At 41.3% G+C, this 22,358-nt stretch overlaps 1 protein-coding gene across 1 annotated transcript; it reads left to right on the top strand.

Annotated features, from left to right (window-relative positions):
- Window positions 1-134: 134 nt before the first annotated feature.
- Window positions 135-19,906, top strand: LOC119014305 (serine/threonine-protein kinase/endoribonuclease IRE1-like). The gene is made up of 22 exons (XM_037089343.1): window positions 135-212; window positions 6,365-6,485; window positions 8,491-8,524; window positions 8,668-8,740; window positions 8,999-9,071; window positions 9,808-9,930; window positions 10,393-10,494; window positions 10,578-10,839; window positions 11,359-11,437; window positions 12,353-12,512; window positions 13,315-13,430; window positions 13,522-13,716; window positions 13,904-14,174; window positions 14,256-14,346; window positions 14,445-14,634; window positions 14,959-15,058; window positions 15,196-15,395; window positions 15,919-16,066; window positions 16,287-16,414; window positions 17,023-17,146; window positions 18,327-18,394; window positions 18,474-19,906. The coding sequence occupies exons 1-22, from the start codon at window positions 135-137 to the stop codon at window positions 19,011-19,013; spliced, it is 3,276 nt and encodes a 1,091-aa protein (XP_036945238.1). The 3' UTR covers window positions 19,014-19,906.
- The last annotated feature ends 2,452 nt before the right edge of the window (window positions 19,907-22,358 follow it).

Here is a 22,358-nt window from a genome sequence, read left to right as displayed (position 1 = left end):
TTTTTTAATGTTGCAACGTTGTTACAAAAAGGAAGAAAGCAAATAGTCTCGTCTGGTTGTCAGCCTCAACAAGTTTTCTATGTAGTCTTCGGCCGTCCGGACCAGCTGTCTATCCCGGTTTGAGACCAGAAAACATGGACTGGACAGTGAGCAGTTGGACCCGGCTGTGGTGCATTTTGGCGTTGCTTTGCTGCGCTGCTCTCCCACAAAAGGTAAGAAGGGGGGCTAACTGGATAAGCTAGCTTAAGTTAAGATGACATTAGCTTGGAGTGGGACGCTAAACGACACTTTTCAGTCAACGCCAATGATGTTCAGCCTTTTAGTCCCACAAGTGGAAGACCAAACTACAGCTTTGACTGTCTGCATGCGGCGTGTTGTCTTGACATGACAGAAGTAAGCTAACATCAACGTTAGCTTGACGGCTAAAAGCACTCGTTTTTAACTAGTATGTGCTTCAGAAACCTCATTATTAACTTCACCAACAATTCAGTATCAACGTTGAATATGTCCAACAGATCGGCCTTGATGAGAAACTTTAGCAGCTAGGTGATTTTGTAGAAAAACGTCTCATTTCTGAGGACTATGCTTATGTGCGTGTGTTTTGCTGTAAAGCTAGGCTCTCATCAACCTTATTATTATCATTATTATTTCCCTTCCCCTCAAGGTATCTCAGAACCACATTAACAAACTAGTGGATTCAAGAAAACTGAACTGAAACTTAGGCTTCATACCTTTTTATAATAAGGGCAGTGTGATGGTGGTATTTAGGCTTGGTGATATGCTGATATTTCCATTGTTTCCATTTAAGCATGTGGGAAAATGGGGGAAAATCATTTAGTTATTTCACAGTTATCCTGGCTATAATAATTGCAAGTCACAATCCTCAAATATGATTAAAACTCTTAAAATATACTGTAATCACTATATGATAACAAATATTTTGATTGTGTTAAAGACACAACACCAAAACCAGTAAAATAAAATGCGTAAAAGATGTAAAACAAACCAAAACAATGAGAGAAAACATTTAAGCAAGCATTGTCCTTATGAAAATGGGTATTCAAGAGAGATAATGATATGGTAATCGTAAATAACAGGTTACCCCTGCATGAATATATAATACATAAATGAGGATCACCTCATCTACCTGTTGTTGAAAAAGGTTGGAATCCAGCATAACTTTTCTTTGTGGGAGATACAAGGGGAAGCACAGTGTTCAACAGTGGTGACAGGCATTTTTTGGGTCCTGCACAATGTATTGTGCTAATGTCATTGGTTGATTAAACATGGGTCTTTGACAATGGGCTCCCCAGTTTGGAGATTTAAATACACACGTTTAGATCAAACAGAATCAAACAGGAAAGAGTTTAGCACAAGAAAATATCTCTCTCTATTGTGGCAAAGTTTACAAGATAATTCTTACCAATATCTGTCTTCATGACCCCCCTCTCCATGTTTGATTAGATCTTTGCAACCATTTGAAGTTAACAGGACAGATACAGTATGTGTATTTCTTTATCTGTAGTCTCTAATTTAAAAAAAAACTTATATGGCAAAGCATGGCATTGTTTTGCACAGAAAATCTTTGTAGTTAAGTTAATTAAATCATGCACATCCTGTGCCAGAGCAGTACAAACTGACCACACAAACATCTATGCCTCTATGACGCGATACCCAAACATTATGTCTGTGAATTACCGGTTACTTTGCAGGGGAAGGCTGTAATAAAATATCAATCCCATTGTGCTTCTCTGTGTTGTTTACCAAACAGAGAATGGATTCCCTAGTATTAGTGGGTGGCACAGAATGAACCTATCTAACATGCTGAAACTGAGCCAGATCCTTAGAAAATCTCTAGGCAGAGACATTAGCTGCCAAGCTAATGAAGCACTAAAGCTAAGCAGCAGATTAAAGGAGCCTTTTAATCCCCTATCATGTCTCAGGTTCTTCTCTTAGCCTGTTAGACCGTCTGCCAGGGCAGTGGGTGGTTCCATACCCTGATAAGCTACCTATAGATTTTTACAGAAGTGTGAGTGTGTGTGTGAATGAGAGAGAGATATACCAATGAAAGAGCGACATTAAATGACTCTTATGCTTCTCTCTTCAATGTCACTTCCTCACAGTTTCCATAGTAAGGGTGATGTGACAGTGACTATGCTGTTTCAGCAGCTATTTCTGTTCACACATGTAGGCCCTATATAACAACACCAATATTCCTTATAAGACTGGTAATTGATTTAAAAGTTCCTCAGTGGTAGTTTGTTCCATTGCTCTCTTGTGCTGACCGTATTTTATTTCCTTGTTTAGCCTGTGTAGTCAAGATTCACATCAAACTAAGGCATGTTGATTTGCTTCAAAAACAAAAGAAGTTGTGATCATACACTATCTTATCACAACAGTAGATTGGCTGTGCTTTGACTGAGTGTGCCTGAACAAGAGCCGACACGTGACATCCTCCCCACTGCAGCAACACCATGCAGAGTGCAGCTGATACACAGTGTTGACAAGAAAGGTTATTAAGATGTTTCTCAAACCTATGCTAAATTCATAAGTGTGTCAACACGTTGTTTGACAGTTACTTCCCCAAGGCATGAGCCCCCCAACCCTATTTGCGTTTGGGACAGTGAAGAAAATCAAACTTGCCTCTGTCGTCGCCTGAAGGGAAACCTTTAATGATTCTTTATTGTAGGATTTTAAGTCTGTTGGGTCATCAGGCTGCATTTTATTTAGGTATGTCTTAATTGACTTTCAAAATATTTTTGACTACTTGAAGCTGTTGCTGCGGCTCCACACCTTCCATGAGGTGTGAGATAAGTGTTGTTGGTTCCTGTGTTGGTTTTCTGCAAACAGACTATTGGCTGCAAAGTACTTGGTGTTAGGAGAGTGTTCCACTTTACCACAGAAAAGCAGTATCCGGTAGTTTGGGCCCAATGAGTACATGCAAGAGTTCAGATCACAAAACATATTTTTGTAATGATAGTCTCACCTATAAACATCAGTTTATGTCTAATCAAGTCCCACTGAATTGAGAGTATGAAGATGTGTGAGTGTCATTAGAATCTCCAAAACCTATTAACAGTTTTTCCTGTTTTAAGCATTTCCACAGAAATATCCTACATAAGAGACCCCTCATCACATCACAGCTTTTATCCATGTTATCTGTAGTTGAACTCTGCGTTAGAAACTTGGCAAATGTACTTATTTATAAGATTCTACATTTGCCTTTGTCTCCTACAGGTATCTATAAATGGTCATATAGATGGTTGTTTAACAATGAAAACATTAATTATCAAAATCCTAAATTACTTCTGTCTTTTGTTTTTTGTTTTTTATTTGGTGACGCCCAGCTGTAGAAATGATACTACGCTTTGAAAGGGTCAGACGATAAATGAAAATTTTGTGTCTGCCACACACCCAGTAAAACAGCCAAACTCAAGCCTGACTCAGTGTTTCACATGAAACTACCAATTCATCTGGTCCATCATTGATGTTTTCTGTTTGTTGCACTTGCAGACTTTAATGAGAGCCTGCACAAAGTCTGTTTTGGACATGGTGCTTACACTCTCATATAATGTTGATGCACCAAAAAAGTAATACTATCAATTGGAGCATCTCTACATCTTTACTTTCCTCTCATTCCTGAGTCATCCCCTCGCCCTGTGTCTCCTTTATGAATCCAGTCTCCCTGATGTAAATAGACCCAGTCTGTCTATCTCTTACTTTTTATCTAGCAATTGTCCTTCTCTGACAAGTGATAGCAAATTTGCAGCTTTTGCCCAGATGCTCTGGTTCAAACCCCAACACTGCTAACGGTTGGTTTATGGTGTAATACCTCACCATCCTGTTGACAGCAGCTCACAGTATCTGACACTGGGGTTATAGTGTAGGTATACTACTGAAGTGCTTGTGTACAATCAGTGGGAAAGCTGGCAGTTACAGCCTGTCCTGTGTTCAGGTTGGTCTGCCATGCAGGACTCCAGACTTACTGTAACCAGTGAGATCATGAGCTTTGTAGTCAGTGTTTCTTTAAGCTATGCCTGGCCTCTTTGCAGACAGGAAAGTGAAGACCTCAGAACTTGCCAAGACTCTGGTTTCGCCCAGTTCTGTAGTATTATGTAACTCGCTTACGCAACAACTAAACATCTCTGTTACACAGAAAGAGGAAATGAGAGGTAAATTTCCCGATATATGTGTCTGATTCTGACAAAGCTTCACAGCAGCCAGGCATTGTAAGCCAGATGTTCCTGAGGCCTAACACAGTAGAAAATTCTACTGTTGTTCAATAACAGTGTCTAGGAGGCAACAGATGCTTAGGAAGTATTTGCTTGCGAAACCAAGAACCTTGATAGAGGTTACAGGGGGCCCAAAAACAAGCTGGTTATTAATCTCCCAGTACAGTTGTGTGATGCTCGTGAGTTTGCAGCCCAGTGGGAACAGTCACAGGTGCACAGTATTGACACAAATGCTTGTTCAAGTTGTGAGACTACAGCAGAAGAGCAGTAGGCAAATGTGAAACTTTCAGTTTATGGGGTTGTTTTGGCCTTGAGTTTCTGTTTGGTCAGTTTCAACAGGGTAGTGTTTTCCTGTTTTCAGTTTAAGTTGAGTGAGAAATAGATGAGAGATGTAAAATAACAGTTTGGTCCTCTCGGATTGTCATGCTCTGATGTTTTATTGGTTTTACAAGGAAATGCGAGTTGACCAAGAGGAAAATCCTGAGTGACTCAGGAATAGTGACTGCATTTGCCCTCTAGACTGGTGGTTTGTGTGACTTAAGAGCACTTTAACCCCCGTCTTCCTTACCAGAAGTGGCTAAATGCTCAGAAGAGCGTGGTCGTGATTATGGACTGGTAATTTGCATTCTATGTAGGGGCTATTTGCACTGCCCCCAGGGAGCTGTTCAGGGGGATTAGTCTGTGATGTTGATCAATATCACTGTGGTTTAGGAGGAACCCAACAAGGTCTGTCTTAGCTGCTCAGCTTTTCTAAGATGCCTCCTTGCCAACCACTTTGAAAACTCAGTTTTAGTCATTTTTCATGCAAAAATGTCTTCTGGTTCTAGCTTCTTCACTGTAAGAATTTGCTGCTTTTCTTTGACAATTAATTTTCTTTTGACCAACAAATTGATATAATTGATGAATCATTGCAGTTCTTATCAAAGCACACAGACCGGTCAAGCTGAGTTCATACAGTCTTCTCAGGGCCCGACGGGCAGTCAGTGCTCTCAAACATGTCCCCCACTGGAGCTCTTCTTGCATTTTGGTGCCAGAAACCATACGAAGCCCACAGCTTGGTTTTCAAGAGCGGCGTTTTTAGAATTCCATAGTGGGTGAGTGGAACACACATCACCCACAGCGCTGTTAATTCTGGCATAAGCTGAGTCATGAGGCTGGGTCGTGTAACTGCTGTTGTGGTTACGTGGTCGATTGTATTCACTGGATTTACTGCATCTTCCTCTTGAGTTTACTCTTTGTATATCTGGTGGCTGTCATTGTACAGTGCTTTTGTCACATTCACTGTCTGGCATATAGTGAACCAGTCCAAGTGTTCCCATATCTGTTCATGTCCCCCCACATTTCTGCGTGGGAGTGAAAGGTTCTGGAAAGAAGGGTTCCCATATGGACCGTGGGCCCACTATTCATCTGTGCAGCAGAGAGGAGCTGAAGCACTCTCTTCACTCTGTTCATTTTAGATTAAGAAAGGAGCCAAACGAGCCTTATAAGGCCCGCTGGGTGATAGCATGAGTGTAATGCTGAAGTCCAGGACAAGCACATGTGCTCAGCCCAGTGCCCGGTTTGTTTACCTTTCACCACGTTGCAAACCTCGGCTCCTGCCCTCTGTTAGCAAGCTAGTCAGCCCCCCTCTTAGTTTGATCTTCAGCTGTTATTGTGAGGTATTGATTTGTAAAGAGGGCTGTGGTGACACACTCCCTGGGGCTACCCACTACCCCCAACCCCTTTCAGCTGAAGGCTAACTATACTGGGGTGAATATGGAAACAGGCCTCTCCCTTTTTGTGACAGTGGATCATCTTCTGTAGATTTCTTCACATCAGTGTGAATAATAAGCATGCTGTTATTCAATAATTATGAATGTCTGTTCCAGGTGTGTGTGAGGAATACTTAGATTCTGAGTGATTAGTGGCTGATGTCATTATTCCCAGCCTCAGTGCAGGAGCACAGGCAGCACTTGGACCTAACCTAAGGAGTTAAATGGAAGCATGCATGCTCATACATGCAGCATGCTCGCCCATGTATGAGTGTAATATCACTTTGATTCATGTGCGTTATCAGTAGGTTTTTCTGATATCAGAGAGATGTGGTCATTACAGTACATCACCTTGATTCTTTTCGTGTTGTGTTTCTGCAGGGGTTATGCAGTGCCAGCACAGTTTCCCTTCCTGAAAGCCTGCTCTTTGTGTCCACCCTGGATGGAAACCTGCACGCTGTTAGCAAGAAGTCAGGCTCTATCAAATGGACTCTGAAAGAAGGTAAGAGGGGGGGACGGAGTTTTTGATTGTGTGCCTTTTTTGTGTTCCTTATTCAGGTTACATTTGCAAAAACATGTTTTTGTGAGTGGCCACAGGGAAGAACACCAAGGTCCCACTACTGTCTTTGAACCGCAATGAAGTCATTTTGAGTTTTGTTATTTTCATCATTAATTTCTGCCATGGAAAGTTCAGTATAACACAAAAATAACACTGTAATTAACAGTTTACAAAGTGGGGGGCACATGTTCTGAGTCCATATCAAGACTGTGCCACTTGGTCATATTGTTAACATAGTTGGTCTGTTGATTGTATTTAAAAGTACATTCTGTGTTTCTAAAAATGTGTTTGCACCACAACATCTTTTACCACCATTAATAATAGACAATAATTAAACTTGATTCATATTAATTTATAATGATGTTCAAGGATTGCTTACCTCAGTAATGCTAAACATAGGAGTAAAATTGGCTGATATTCTTAATCATGACCAGTTGAGAAACACAAAACACCTGAACTCTAAGTATATGAAAGCATATATCTATAATTAACCTGGTCACTAAATGCTTATATGGCGTCTTTATTGTATTATTGTCTTATATGAAATGTTTTCTGGGCTTTAGCTTAAATGCTGTGAGATGGTCTGTTAGGCACAAGAACTGGGTAATTATTAACTGAGAGGGGGCAAATATAGCCTGTAATCAAGGTCAGAGTGGGCAAGGGTAAGCAACTTAGCTGTAGTATCACCGGCACACACAGCATTTACTATGGTTACCATGCTAATGTCGGCACTATACATTAGGCTAGATAAGATACACTGAAGGGTTATTGGAAAACTTGTCCTGAAAAAGACATTTACAGTTCTTTGGTGAAGTCTATCTTTCTTAGAGTAAGACACATTGATATGTTTTACAGATATGCTTCCTCACATTTTTGATAAGGGAAAAAAACTGCTGTAGTTTGAACCTAAGAGTGCTGGTTAGGTGGACCTAATACCCAATTCATTAATAATAATCAGAGGCGGAGGCTGCTTCCTCCGCATCATCTGTTTTTCTGGAAGAACTGCTGAATATGAATTTGACCAGTTCTGTACCAGGCTCCGCACACCTGTTGTTTTGCTCCACTCAGGCTACTGAACACCCACATTATGAGGGGGAGGCAGGAATCTTTTTCCCTGGACCAAGACAACTCAGTTCACATGTGCAGTATATCCTCTTACTGTTTGCTCGTCACTCTCTGTTGACTTTGCAAACATGTATTTGCGTTCTAGCCAAGAGGAGTTGGTGACTTTCTATGCACCATGGAGAACCACTGTTTTCTTTTCACCCCCTGCAAATGCACATAATGAATGCTGATGCATCTTGAGTTGTTGACCACCTTCAGGTAATCCTATGCTTCCCCACGCCCCTTCTTATTGTTGACCCCTTCGGGTGCTTCCACAGAGATCCACACCATCTGGTCCACGCCCTGTATGTTCACACTGTAGGGAGGTGTGTTTGTCTTGTAGCAATGACAGTTGGGGCGTCATGGCTTGACAAACTTTTTTTAACATTCAATGTAGTGGACCAAAAAAGCTGATGGACTTCTCCATTCGCTCTTTTAAAACTAAAACATGGATTAAGGATTTTCCATCCGCCTAGTTGTTTGTCATGTCTCACAGTGCAGTAATTAAGTCAACCAGGGAAGATCCCTGTGAAGACATTTGTCCATTCAACATAGTGGTCTGGTTTGCTTCGCACTCTGTTGGTTTGCTCATCGAGCAAATATTTGTTTGTTCCCATCACTGGTTTTACATGCGTGATGTCTTTCGCAGACATGAGAAACTGTTTTCCTTGCATGTTAGCGCAAGGGGAATTTGTTTTCTTTTGGACGTTGCGTTCTATGCAGGTGAATGTAACTGTTGCTCGTGTCATTCTCTTACTCAACTGCTTCTGTTTGTGCTTTCCATTGTTGGTTAAAATTGTTGTCAGTCCTGAATTTCATTTTGTCACCCTTTCCCTCCTCACAGATCCAGTTCTTCAGGTCCCCACACATGTGGCAGAGTATGTACCTTTGAGGTTTTTTTTTCTACATGGGTGTACTGCACCTGTCTTTGACAAAAGATGGTGACCTGTTGAGCTTGTCTTATCTGTCACTCCTTTACTGGTCTCTAAATGTAATACATCTTATTAAATCTTTACTCTAGACCAGCCTTTCTGCCTGACCCCAATGATGGCAGCCTGTACTCTCTGGGAGGAAAAAACAACGAAGGTCTCACAGTAAGAGGAAATACTTTTTTTTTTTTTTAAATTATCATAAACCATAATCTACCCTCTTTTTTCAAGAAACACAGCTCAGTTCCCTGTAGAAAGAAAAAAAAACATAAGCTCTAACCACATATCGTGTGTGCGTATTTAAGCAATGCTAACATAATGCACCATCACTCTGAACCTGCAGCTATATGTTAACTATATATTGTCAAAGCATGAAGCATTTCAAGTTTATCAGATTTTAATCAATTCCATTTTCTCAAACAGAAATTACCATTCACTATTCCTGAGTTGGTTCAAGCGTCTCCCTGTCGCAGCTCTGATGGAGTCCTTTACATGGGTAAGGCTAACTCAAATGGGGATCATATTAAACCTTTTGATTTAACACATTTTCTGTAGTTTTCTTCTCCACAAACAATGTGTAGTCCCTGTCCCAGTCTGTCTGCTCACCTAAATGAGCTGGTGTTATCTTCCAGCACCTTTCAATTCCACTCAATCAGCGGTCGCAGCCCGTTCTCTTTTGAATTTACAACAGTTAACAGAGGAAAGGTAATCTACCGTAGAGACTGCGTGGCTTTGTTTAAAGGGAAGCGAGTGACATTTGCCTCCCCACAGTCATTATCAGTGAAGCCTTTGTTTTCATTCAACTGAAGCTGCTGCTGGCACAAAGCATAATGGAGAAGAAAAGGGTCTGAAAGTGCTAAAGATTTGAATTCTCGCTCTCTAAATCCGTTCATGTTTGAATCATCAGGCCAGTTCACCCTCCCTCATCATCTGGATTCTCTGATTTGAAGCAGACATTAATGGTTTTTGCATTCATCTATAATAATCTATGATTACGGTATTCCTACCGCGCCCTGCATTGATCAAATAAGTGAGATGCCCAAACAAAGAAACCATGGTGGGTTGGTCGTTTAATTATAGTATGTTAACACCCATCACTGTCAAGAGTAAACAGCTGCATTTTATTCTGCTTTGCTAGGCTTGTACTAGTGAACCTTTTAATAATTTTGACAATTTCATGTCAGAGGATGATTGTTTTGTCTGTGTGTGTTTGTTTATGTTCTCGTGTCCAGGTAAGAAGCAGGACTTGTGGTATGTGGTGGACCTGTTGACTGGTGAGAAGCAGCAGACCCTGACCTCCTCCTTTGCTGAGATGCTGTGTCCATCCTCATCTCTTCTCTATCTGGGACGCACTGGTAAAAAAACAAACCAATCCTGACCCGGCCATGCTTATCTTAATCAGATCATCGTTGCAGCCCATCCCATTCAGTTGCAGATTTAATCTTGCTGATCAACAGGCCTGTTTGTCTTGCATGTTCTAACCCCAAAGTGTTGACAAACCCCTATTTACCTATCGCTCAGCTCTTGTGATCCCCACCCTCCAAGTCTGTCCCTGTAGTGCTTAAGGCCTGAGATGCTGGGGGTGGTAATTGTAGACCAGGATCTAAAACATGAGATCCCTGCAAAGTAACTACTATAAATCCTTAACTGGGTGTCAAGTCAACACTCACGGCTGGATTTTGTTTCCGTTTTATAAAGCAAAAGAAATACAACACCACTTACTATTTACTCCCAGGAATGGATACTCATGTCTGGCTTTTGTATATGTCACATAAGGAGAATAATGGGATTTTTGTTGTTGTTCACCTCCCTGTCAGAGTATACCATCACCATGTATGACACCAAGAGCAGAGAGTTACGCTGGAATGCCACCTATTCTGACTACGCCTCCACCCTTCCTGATGATGACACCAAATACAGTAAGATTCAGAGACACTTCGGCTCTTTTTGAATTTGTGTTTTTTGAAACAGTAGTAATTACTTTCCCTTTGTTCCCAACCAGAGATGGCTCATTTTGTGTCCAATGGTGACGGCCTTGTGGTGACAGTGGACAGCGAATCAGGAGACGTTCAGTGGGTGCAAAACTATAACTCTCCGGTGGTGGCCATGTATATCTGGCAGCGTGAGGGTCTCCGTAAGGTTGCCCACACCAACGTGGCCGTGGAAACCCTGCGGTACCTCACGTTCATGTCTGGAGAGGTTGGCCGCATCACCCAATGGAAATACCCATTTCCTAAAGAGAAGAAGCCTAAAAACAAGTTCATGTAAGCGCACAGATTGGATTTTCTTATGATCGGTGATTGGTGCTAATTTGATCTGTATGTTGTTGATACGGATTCATTTAGTTTTTGAATTTTCAATACCATTCAGAGAAGAAACAGTGGCCAAACCCTCTTTCGAACCTTCTTCCTATTAATCATAAAATACAGAGTGGATAAAATCATGATATGATGTTGTAATATATGAGATTGCTTAATGTTTGGATGGTGTCTAGACATGTAATAATTAACAAGTGGGTGCCGGCAAGCCTGGTTTCAGCTCTGCTTTCACACTACAGTATTTTTATTTTTATATTCACTGTGTTCACACCTGCTTCTGTTAAAAAGAACAAATGGGACTTTCAGTGGTTGATCTTTTTTTAAATGCTTCGCCTGTTTACAGAGATACTGGAGAACTCTGAAGGTTCTCTGTAATGGAAGACACACTACAAATGTGTTCCCATAATTGTATTTCTAAAAGTAAGCTGGAGATTGTTTGACTGAACTTTTTCCCCCTTCTTTCAGGGCTACATTGTATGTGGGTAAATACTCAACCAGTCTGTACGCCTCTCCCTCCCTGGTGCACGATGGAGTCACTGTGGTGGTGAGTGACTGTTAGACGTATATCTTCATTTAGGCAAAACACACTCTTATCAGTGAGACATGGACATAAAGCATGAACATTTACCGTCAAAATATGTGTCCATTTTGTATGGAGTCAAATGTTCCCTGCAGGTTATCTACTTTCATGGTTTCTTAATCCGCCTTCGTTTTTGGTTAGTGGTTTTCAGGCATGCCAGTGAGTTTGCATGAATACATCCTGTTCCAGTTGTGTCTTAGCTTGCCCAACCTGCAGTCACGTTGCCTGACTAGCCAGGCTCAGTCAGGGTGTCTGCAGGGTCATGAAAAGTCTAATATGTCTTCAATGCAATTTTATAAATAAAAGGCTAATTTCTCATTGTAAACATCTTTCAATTATCACTAATGTTAGGCTAAAAACAGACTACATTGTGGTTGCATGGCCTAAACATTGCCACCACTAAGCATTTAATTACACAATTAATAAACACAATCTACAATTCTGCAAATTGTGAAGTTGGAGTCAAAATAGTGTCAACTAAAATTGTCCTATAAGACAGGCTAGTGAGTAGGTCAGTCTCTATGTTAATGTCCCAGACAAGTGCTGTAGTCTCATTTAGCCACTTGTTTGCAACTGCCATTTGTAAGATCCCATATGATGATGTATGTAATGTTGTAGATTAATGTGTAAATATCTTAAGCCTGTGGTAACCCCAGACCTTATATCTGGCATTTAACTGGAAACCATCAAAAAAAAGAACATTGATTCTGAGACGAGGGAACCAGAAAAGCAGAAATCTAACTCAACCTAACTCACTTATACATAAAAACTACCTCTACGTGTAGATACCCTGTAAGTTTTTCATATGTAATCCTGTAAGTCATTTGGCAGAAAATTCATCTGAATTTCCCATGTGTGTTTTTGTGTGTGTATGCACAGCCTCGTGGCAGCACCTTCCCCATGCTGGAGGGTCCCAACAGCCAGGAGACTGAAGAGGACAAGGAGTGTGTCATCACGCCCAGCACCAGTGTCAAGTTCAATGCTGCCCTCCAGGAGCGAAACCGTATCAACTTCATGAAGAACTACCTGCTCCTCATAGGTACTACATCTGTGCATAAATCAACGTAATATCTAAAAGTACATGCTCTGATTTGTGTGACCTTTCCTGATTCAGAGAGAGAGAGAGGAGGGGGTTTCAGGGCCAGAACCTAAAAAGGAAGAAGTCATAGTTTCGCTGACAAGTCATGCACTAAAAATGCTCAGTACTGTTCAGTGTTCTGAGCCGTTTAATGTCAAGGAAGCTCACTTATAAAACACACTATGAGGTTTGAATCCTAAGTAGAAACAAACATATAGGTAGTTATTTATAAAACCTTACTTTGATGTATAAATTTATCTCGAAGCAGAGTTTAGAGCTGGAGTAAGTGATTTCCCTGCTGGTTTTGTAGACTGAATTGCAGTTTGGAAGGCATATGGGTGTGTGTTTAGCTTTAGTGTTGCCTGGTTTTCAAAATCCTACCATCGCTGTGATCTCGTCTTCCAAAAAGTTTGATTGACTCTTTTGGTCCAAGGCTAGTCCTAACTTAACCCTCACTTGTGCTGGCATTGGATAAGGACAAAATGCAAGTCAGGAGCCGTCAGTTAGACTATGAATATAGGAACCTTTTTTATAGATGAGGCATTGGGGCCTTGAATACTCCTCTTTGCTCTGAATGAAAGTTGTACTGAGACTGCCCTCTGCTGGAGGTAGAATGAATCATTTAATTATACTCCCAAGTTCAAAAACATTATGTAGTGTTCTCATGCCATTCAGACAGAAAACTATAAATAATTTGTTTTTTGTCAATAGCTGTGATTCTCATTATGATTATTTAAAAAGTTTACTAATTTCTGCATTTCAGGGCATCATGAGACGCCCCCTGAAGCTCACACCAAGATCCTGGAGAAGTTCCCTGACAGCTTCCCTCGCAATCAAGGCAACGTCATCCCACCGACCACTGATAAGAAAGTTGAAGAGGTGCGTGACTGATGAGATAATTTGTTTAGAAGATATTTCATTAAAATGTCTCTGCAGATATCCTCACTCTCGTCCATCCCCCCTGCTGTAGAAGGTGAATGATAGTGGTATGGATGATGGTCCACCTTCTCCTCAGCCTGAAACATCGATTCAAGAACCTGGCATCAGTGGTCGCACTCAACGTCCAGAGGCCCCTGTGGACACTATGCTTAAAGACATGGCCACCATCATCTTCTCCACTTTTCTCCTGGCTGGCTGGGTAGCCTTTGTGATTACCTACCCCAAAGTAAGTAGAAGGACACCACCTAGTGGACTGTTAAGTTCCTGCAACTACCAGTGATGACAGCAAGCCTGTCATATGCAGAGACAAGATTGCAAGCAATATCAAAGTGCTGGATGGGTTAAAGAACATACCAGCACTTCATAGTCAGAACTTTATTTATACATGATTGATTTTCTTTTAATTACCTCAGAGCGTTCACAAGCAGCAGCAACTACAGCACCAGGAGTTCCAAAGGCAGATGGAGGAGAAGTTGGAGCTCCTCCAGAGGCAGCAGCCGTTCCCCCCTGCAGACGTGGGCCTGGCCCTGGGTTTGGTCCCAGACAGTGACTATCTGGAGGTGGCCCGCACTCGCTCCGAATGCTCAGATCACAGCAGCCCTAACGTCACCCCCCGCGCCTCCAACCACTCCAACCTGTCCGTGTCTGAGCTGGGAAGCTCTGCCAATGAGCATGAAGATGGAGGTAAGGACTGAGAAAGTAACACTTACTTGGGTAATAATTAAATTATTTTTCATTGTTAAAAATATGTTTTTTTTTTATCAGAGGAAGACTCCAGTATTGTCAGAGTGGGAAACATAACCTTCCATCCAAAAGAGGTCTTGGGTCATGGTGCCGAGGGCACCATTGTCTACAGGTAAGTCTGAATCACCAGTAAACAAATATTCATGATGTTTGATTTGTAAAATATTAAAGAAAAATCGCAATGTTGTATTTCCATTGTTTCTCCACAAGGGGTCAGTTTGACAACCGTCCAGTGGCAGTGAAGAGAATTCTCCCAGAATGCTTCAGCTTTGCAGACCGGGAAGTCCAGCTGCTAAGGGAGTCAGACGAGCACCCAAACGTCATCCGCTACTTCTGCACTGAGAGGGACCGTCAGTTTCAGTACATCGCCATTGAGCTGTGTGCTGCCTCACTTCAGGAGGTAATGAATGGTAGAACACTCCAGCACCATTTAGGAGTCTGGGAAAAGTTGCGTTAAAAATGTGGTGTTCTGCTGTTGGCAAAATTCTGGCATTCTGCTAGTTAATGATGCATTACCTTTTTTGTGTCATTAGCTTGCAGCTGTACCGTGAGCTAAGTGGTTCCATGTGATTTTTAAAGTTTGATGATAAATGGAGGACAACTGTAAGAAAGCACCTCCCATGCTAGAATTAATTTGATGCTTCACACATCCTCAGTCTATGTGAAACAGCGTCGCCCTATTTCATTCATGGACTTCACTGACTGTGGTCTTTCATCTTTCTAGTATGTGGAAAGGAAGGATTTTGATCGTCACGGACTAGAGCCAGTTATGCTCCTTCAGCAGACCATGTCAGGACTGGCCCATCTGCACTCTCTCAACATAGGTATGCATCACTGAATACAGAACAGTTTTCTTGCTGTCATTGTTTGGTAAATCAAAACAACAAGTAATACAATCTACACGATAAAGGTAATCAACAATGTGTCCTCTCTTCTCTCCCCTTCATATTTTCCCTTTCAGTCCACAGAGACCTGAAACCACACAACATCCTGGTTTCAATGCCCAATGCCCACGGGCGAGTCCGGGCCATGATCTCAGACTTTGGCTTGTGTAAGAAGCTGGCAGTGGGCCGCCACAGTTTCAGCAGAAGGTCTGGGGTGCCGGGCACTGAAGGCTGGATCGCCCCCGAGGTTCTCAGTGAGGACTGCAAAGACAACCCGGTGAGACAGTAACAGAATAGCAGCTCTTTTATTCTGGATTTAAGTGTTGTTGGTCATCAGGATTTAGAACGTAAACACAAAGATATATGGTTTTAGAAAAAGAAGCTGCATTGACAGTTGTGTCAGAGCATCTAATCTTTGTCCTCTGGAATGCTACCATACTGTGGATGAATGTCATGGGAGGATCCTCCGGCTCTTGCTACTTATTTGATTTGCCATTCAGCTAGCAGCACGTGAACCTGACAAACCTGACTTAGCTGACTGGCGTTCTACAGGTGATAGACAACAACTGGTGCACTGCCAAATCTTTCTCACAGTGTTCCTTTTGTGCAAGGAGTCAAACATAAATAGATTATTTTGACAGTAATTGTTTTGGTCACAGGGCGAGAGAACAACCTGTACGTAACTGTTAAGGATTAATATGCCTTAATATGCCTTCTGCATGCGCACATTCTTGGGGGTTTATGTATGTTTCATTATTTTCCACACTGACGTCTTTCCTCTCCTCTCTTGTCCCTTGTAGACCTGTGTTGTTGATATCTTCTCTGCTGGGTGTGTGTTCTACTACGTCGTGTCTCAGGGAAGTCACCCCTTTGGCAAATCTCTACAGAGGCAAGCAAACATCCTACTGGGCACATACAGCCTCGACCATCTGCAAACAGACAAACATGGTGAGGACTTGACTCAAATTTTTGCTTTTCTTTCCCCAGGTCATTTTCTGAGGTTTATCAAAATAGTAAAGCAGTTAAATAAGTAAGGATGCTGATTGTGTGATTGGCTGTTAGATGGTTTTGAGCAGTAAAGTAAAATAAGTTATATTTCAACTAAAGTATGATGTGAAATCATACCTTGTGAGCACACTGTGAAAAGCAGCATATCTGTGTCATTTAGGAGACATTGTAGCCAGAGATCTAATAGAGAAGATGCTGAGTATGGAGCCACATATGAGGCCTTCAGCTGAGAGTGTTCTCAAACACCCTTTCTTCTGGAGCCTGGAGAAGGAGCTGCAGTTCTTTCAGGTCAGCCTTTTTTTCTTTTTCTGTTCTTTCTTCTTACCTGGCAGTTTCACTGCTTATTGCAAAGATCACACGTTCCCAGCTGCCCCTGATGTGGTTTAAACCTCTGCTTACTCAAACCACATATTAGTGCAGCACAGACTGCAAGTGTACTGTGCTGTTACAGACTGGTCCCATGCACACACACTCTTGAACTTCACTCAACAACTTTGTAATTGTATATATTGTCATTTTTGTTTCATCACAAATGCAGTCAAATATAGCCAAACCTGTAAACATTTCAGTATCTCATTATGATTCGGGCAATTATACCAGATCATATTCACTGGATAATATTAAGAGTTGATTCTGCAGGACATTCATTCCAAACATATGTAGTATGTATGAAAACCATGCATTCAAAACATGCAAACATTCAGTCTTTACAACCAAATATGAACCTGCAGAATTTGTATTCTATAATAGTTTTGCCTGTCATATCCAAAACTCATCTCATGTGCGCCTGTGCATTCTGATTCATGCAAATAAGGCACATTCACTTCTATAAGAAGAGTGTTTTATGTGTACTGATTAGTTGAATTTCACTGACATTTTTTCATGTTTTTTTGCAGGATATAAGCGACAGAATTGAAAAGGAACCGCTGGATGGACCAATCGTGAGACAGCTGGAGAGAGGAGGGAGGGCTGTTGTCAAGGGTGACTGGAGAGAGCACATCACAGTGCCACTGCAGACAGGTATGACATCAGCTAAAATGTAAAAAGAAAAAAAAGCTTCTGGCAAAGTCTGGTTTATAAAATAATCGTTTTGTTTTTGATTCATATGATGTAACAGGACAGCACTCCACAAATTGACTCGGGTTGTGTTTCACTTCAGAGCTGGTTGGAGAAAGGCTTTAACGTGCATATGTTCATAGTTGCACTGAGCACTGTATCCTGTCATCATTGTCACCTACTGAGAAAAACAACCACAATGCTTTGGTCTTTTTTTTGATCATCAAAGCAAATGGCATAGTAGTCATGCATTGACTCAGCTATTTTCTTCTTCTTTTTTTGACATTAACAACAAAAAAACTACCCTTTGAACAACAAGTACTTTTTATGTTTGTCACTTAAATCAGTAAGTCAGACACTAGGGGCTGGATGCATAAAACTCTGTGTTTAAGACAGAAATATGCAGGCAAAACCAAATCAAATTGACTTTACAAAGTCATATGTTCTTCTGATTCTGTTTTTATAAATATCAGTGATTGTGGAGCTGGACGCACAGGCTTCTTTTCCACCTCAACAGACATAAATGGATGTAGAAACACCCTGTGTGCATCAGTACTTGTGTCACCAGTCATTTGACCTGTCACTAAAGGGAAAAACAAAGAAGAAGTGCAATTTAACAATTAGAGTTCCATCATGGCTGTTCTCCAAAAGCACCAGAGCAGTTGCCATTACACACAGCTCTGGTTATTTATAGTATCCGTACCACTAATGTATCACATGTATCCTTAAACCGTCATAGTGATTACAAATTCAGGAAAGTTAAGTGATCATTAATGGGGAACATCATGGCTAAAATTGAAATAAAATGTTGTGTTTTTTTTCTTTATGTATGTATGTAAATGTGCCTTTTACTGACAGCTAACAGCTGTATAGACTGGGAAACTAATGTGACAGTCAGTGAAACTGGCAAACAACCTGAACAGTTTTTTTTTCTAAAAGTTTGCATCTTTCACCTGATATCTAAAAAAAAAAAACAACTACAACAATCACACACACACAAACACACACACACAAAACATGCAGAACCAAAACAGGTCCATCATTTCAGGTCTTCCTGTTTAATGGTTCCTGTTTGTATAATGATCAGGGATATTATTCTGTGGTTGACACATGAGGCTTGATCTCTGACTTCTTCTTTTGGCAGATTTGCGTAAATTTCGCTCCTATAAAGGTGGATCAGTCAGAGACCTGCTGCGTGCAATGAGGAACAAGGTAGGAATGAATTCTCATGTTATGTCTCTAAAGAAAACTGGTCTTTCCTGTTAGTTAACTCTTGACCTTCCTTCAACAGAAACACCATTACCGAGAGTTGCCTGCTGAGGTGCAGGAGACTCTGGGCTCCATCCCTGATGACTTTGTGTCCTACTTCACCTCCCGCTTCCCTCACCTGCTGATGCACACCTACCTGGCCATGCGGACCTGTGCATCTGAGAGGCCATTCCTGCCTTATTACTCTGACGCAGACCAGCTTGCAAAAACACAGACCCAGCAGACATGTCTCGGGCCACAAAGACTAAACGAGCCATGCACTCAGCCGCTGCCAACACACACACCTTCACTCCCCTCACAACCACAGGAACCCACACATACTTTACACACAACACCTGCTGAGTCAGCGCCCTCTGCATCACCAGATGAGCCTGTATCCTCGTATTTGCCAGTTCAGACAGTGCAGCCAGCACGGTCCACACAGACTGACCTCCACAGTCAAACAGTGAACCCCACATTTGCCTCAGAATCACCCACAGATCCTCTCAGGAAAGGAGAATCCAGCCAGCCTGAGGGAAACACACTGGCAGATCCCTCTACACTGGACAATGAACCAGTGTGAACTGGAGCGGAGACAGATGGAGCCAGCACAGACGGGAGCATTGCCTTCAAGAGTGGACACAGAGTGGGACTCAGCTGCTGCACCGTGAGCTGGTGAGGACCAGGCCTGCAGTGCCTGGGATCCACTGCCAGGTGCAGCAGCTGCGCCCTTAGTTAAGTGCCTTCTGCTCACCTGGGTTAACATGTTCCCGGACAGAACCGTCCATGGCCTCAAGGAAGGCAGATAACCAACAGGGTGTTGTTGGACGTTATCTTGTAGCAGGACTTTCTATTTTATAACGGCATGTCCAAAAAAGTGTTTGTCCCAGAAATTTTTGGCCTCTATAGTGGGAAACATGTCTGGATGTTGTTGAACACTTGTGTAGTTTCATTGTGCAATGTTGTATTTCTCAGTGAGCCTGCTCACTGCACAGATACTGTATGTATATTTTTGTACAGAGGGATTCAGAATTTGGATCATTGTTGTTGAATCATTTAATGTGGCCGATGTGCCTTTTTAAAAAGAAAAAAAAATCACTGTGCTGTATGGGTACAGATCTTTAAAATTGACTATGCTAAATGTGCTTGATTCCAGTTAATGCTGCTAGACTGCTTCTCTTTTGTCAATCAAGACTATTGTGCTGACTCTGCAAGAGTGGACTGTTCCAAAGGTTGTTCAGGGTGGCCTCTGAATACAGTAGGTAATTTTATTCTCATGTGATTATGTAGTCAAACACAAGGTTAGAGGTGAGGCTACAGGACTCTCATGTATAATAACTTTGCAAGGGTGTCAAAGTGAAGTTAACGACTTGCACATTAAATTCTATTTTTTTTATACTAACATTTTGTGTGTTGACTGCTGCATCTCAAGTTGGGAAAATGGAAAAATAAATTATTCAGTCCTGGAAAAAGAAACTTACATCTGACATGTTTTGAATATTTGTATTTACATGCTGGGCTGCAAACTGTTATCTTCATTGATTAATCGATTAGCTGTTCTGTAAATTGTGAGAAAATGGTGGGAACACTGATTTATTTTAGACATTTAAATCACAGCACTAAAATAAGTTAATTATTCACGTAATTTAGAGACTTTCCTCATTGAAAAACCCAGACGTTGAAAAAATGCAAATACCGACTTCTCAGCTATTTACAACATATGGACCAAATGAGTTGGGTGTTGAGGATGTTCCAGCGTGTCCGTGTAGGATTTTTAAGTTTATTTTTATGGTAAAATGAATGTCAGATGAAACACTGTGCTCTGGCAAACTGTGTGAACTCTGTCTCACAGCCTCCTCCTCTTCAACTCCTCAGTAGCTCTTTGTGTTTTTGCTGTCTTATCTGTGAGTCTCACTTTGTAGCTGTAAGCTAATGTGAGCGAAGGCACACAAAGAGTGGGTGTGTAGTTAAATTCCAGAACTCACCAGAGACTGTGCTTCTCTCTTTACTTTCCCCTTCTCCTTGCTGTCATGTTTTTCATGAGGTATAGTACATTTCCCCCAGTCAGCAGTCAAAAGTACAGTAACATAAACTGTCCTGAGGAGATTTTGAGAGAATAGTTCAGAGAGGTGACAGGAAACAGGATGAGAGAGAGGCAGACGACACGCAGCAAAGGGCCACAGGTCAGACTCAACCCTGGGCAATTCTACCAACTGAGCTAATGAGCACCCCATGAATCCACATTTTGATCCCAAAAGTTTGAATGTGTCTCGGAGCTCTCCTTCCATCAGTGAATCATTCTGGATCAGAACAGACTCTGCGTTGACTCCAGGTGTTTCTTCTCCAGAGGTTCTGGCTCCACACAGTACTCTTCATGCATCAAGCACAAGTGCTGGTGGATAACCAGCAATGGATCCGAATATAAGCTAACCTTTCTCAGGTGATGGTATGTGAGATGGTGTCAAAGGCTGCACTCAGATCAAGGAGCTTAAGTATGGTTTAAAGGCTGCCATCAGCAGATCATTAGTGATTTTTATCAAGGCTGCCTCTCTACTGTAAAAGGGGGAAAATGAATTGAATTTGTTTGAACAGATTGTTCTCAGTCAAGCAGTTGTGAACACAAGTACCTTTTTCAAGCACGTAAGAGAGAAATGTATGTTTAAAATTTCGAACCTGCACAAGGTTTCCTTAGTATTGGAATTATTGCAGCTGTTCTTCTCTTACTTCTTGTTTTGTTCCATACAAGACAAGAAGTAAGAGAAGAATGTACAACATAGGTAGGTTGGAAGGTCGTGAGATATGTGGTAAAATGCGTTTTTCTTCAACAACAGCCCATATACAGTGTAATCTATGACAAAAGTGAGATGTTTTAAGTGCAGGGATTTAAAATAGAATACCAGCAACATTGTGACTGCTCCCCACTTGGTGAGTAAGTTTGAATATTTACTTATTCTACTACAAACATGGTTGTAAATGGATTGGTTTATAGAATTCTGACTATAATCATGTGATGATCAGCTTAATCTTTGGCCTACAGATTGTGTGGTGCAGTGGAACGGCACCGCCACGACATATAACAGAGATTTCTTTTTAATTATTTTATACACTTGCAATGAATGGGATTCGTGATGAAGTAATATATGACCATGGAAACAGTAGTTATTTTAAATATGTATAAAATATATTGTATACAATAAACATCTCTTTTCTACAATTTTAATTGGGTCATACCTTAAATATATCGACCTTTCAAGCTCAACAGATAGTGATAGTCTTTTCAGAAGTTATGAGTTGCAAAGATGAGACTTGATATGGCAGAATTCTTAGGCCTACACTGGGGAAACAAAGACAAATTGACAATTTGCAAGTTTATGGTTCAACTATTATAACATTGTCTGGCGAAGAAACTTGGAAAAAGAATGATACAAAAAACTAATACACTCTGTTTATAGCTGTGGTAAAGATATGAGTTTGTTTTTTTTCTGTGAAGTTGTTCCAAAGGTTATGGGTCATATTTTCCAGTGCTTCATTATCATTTTATTTTATACATGGGTACAGTCAAAAGAGGTTTGTTTATCTCTTTAGTGTAAGACTCCAATGACACCTTTTGCTTTATCAATTTTCAAAATGGCTGGTGATAAATTTATCAGCTGATGCCTAATCAATTAATCGCTGCAGCTCTGACATGTGCTCAGAGCAGCTGGCATGCAGATCATTGTGCTGTCTGGGTTATCTATTGCTCCGCTTAATATTTGTTAGAGTAGCTTACAGTGTAACCTGTTTCTGAGTTTGGTGAAGTGTATGCTGCAGATGAGACCAATATTAGTTTTGAATATTGCATTCAGTGCAGGAGATTTGTGATGTATGTAAACAAGCTGTAAGTTTGCTCAAAGGCTGGAAACACGAGTCAGTAGGAGAGGCCCAGCTA

The sequence above is a fragment of the Acanthopagrus latus genome, chromosome 23 (assembly GCF_904848185.1).
Source record: "Acanthopagrus latus isolate v.2019 chromosome 23, fAcaLat1.1, whole genome shotgun sequence".
NCBI lineage: Eukaryota > Metazoa > Chordata > Actinopteri > Spariformes > Sparidae > Acanthopagrus > Acanthopagrus latus.
Note: the sequence above shows the minus strand (reverse complement) of the source record. Positions and strands in the feature narration are given on the sequence as shown.

Coding starts and splice junctions, on each gene's coding strand:
- LOC119014305 (XM_037089343.1), top strand. CDS start 135: ATGGACTGGACAGTGAGCAGTTGGACCCGGCTGTGGTGCATTTTGGCG. Junction 9,072..9,807: donor TGATGGAGTCCTTTACATGG/GTAAGGCTAACT, acceptor TCTCGTGTCCAG/GTAAGAAGCAGGACTTGTGG. Junction 16,067..16,286: donor TCTGCAAACAGACAAACATG/GTGAGGACTTGA, acceptor TGTGTCATTTAG/GAGACATTGTAGCCAGAGAT.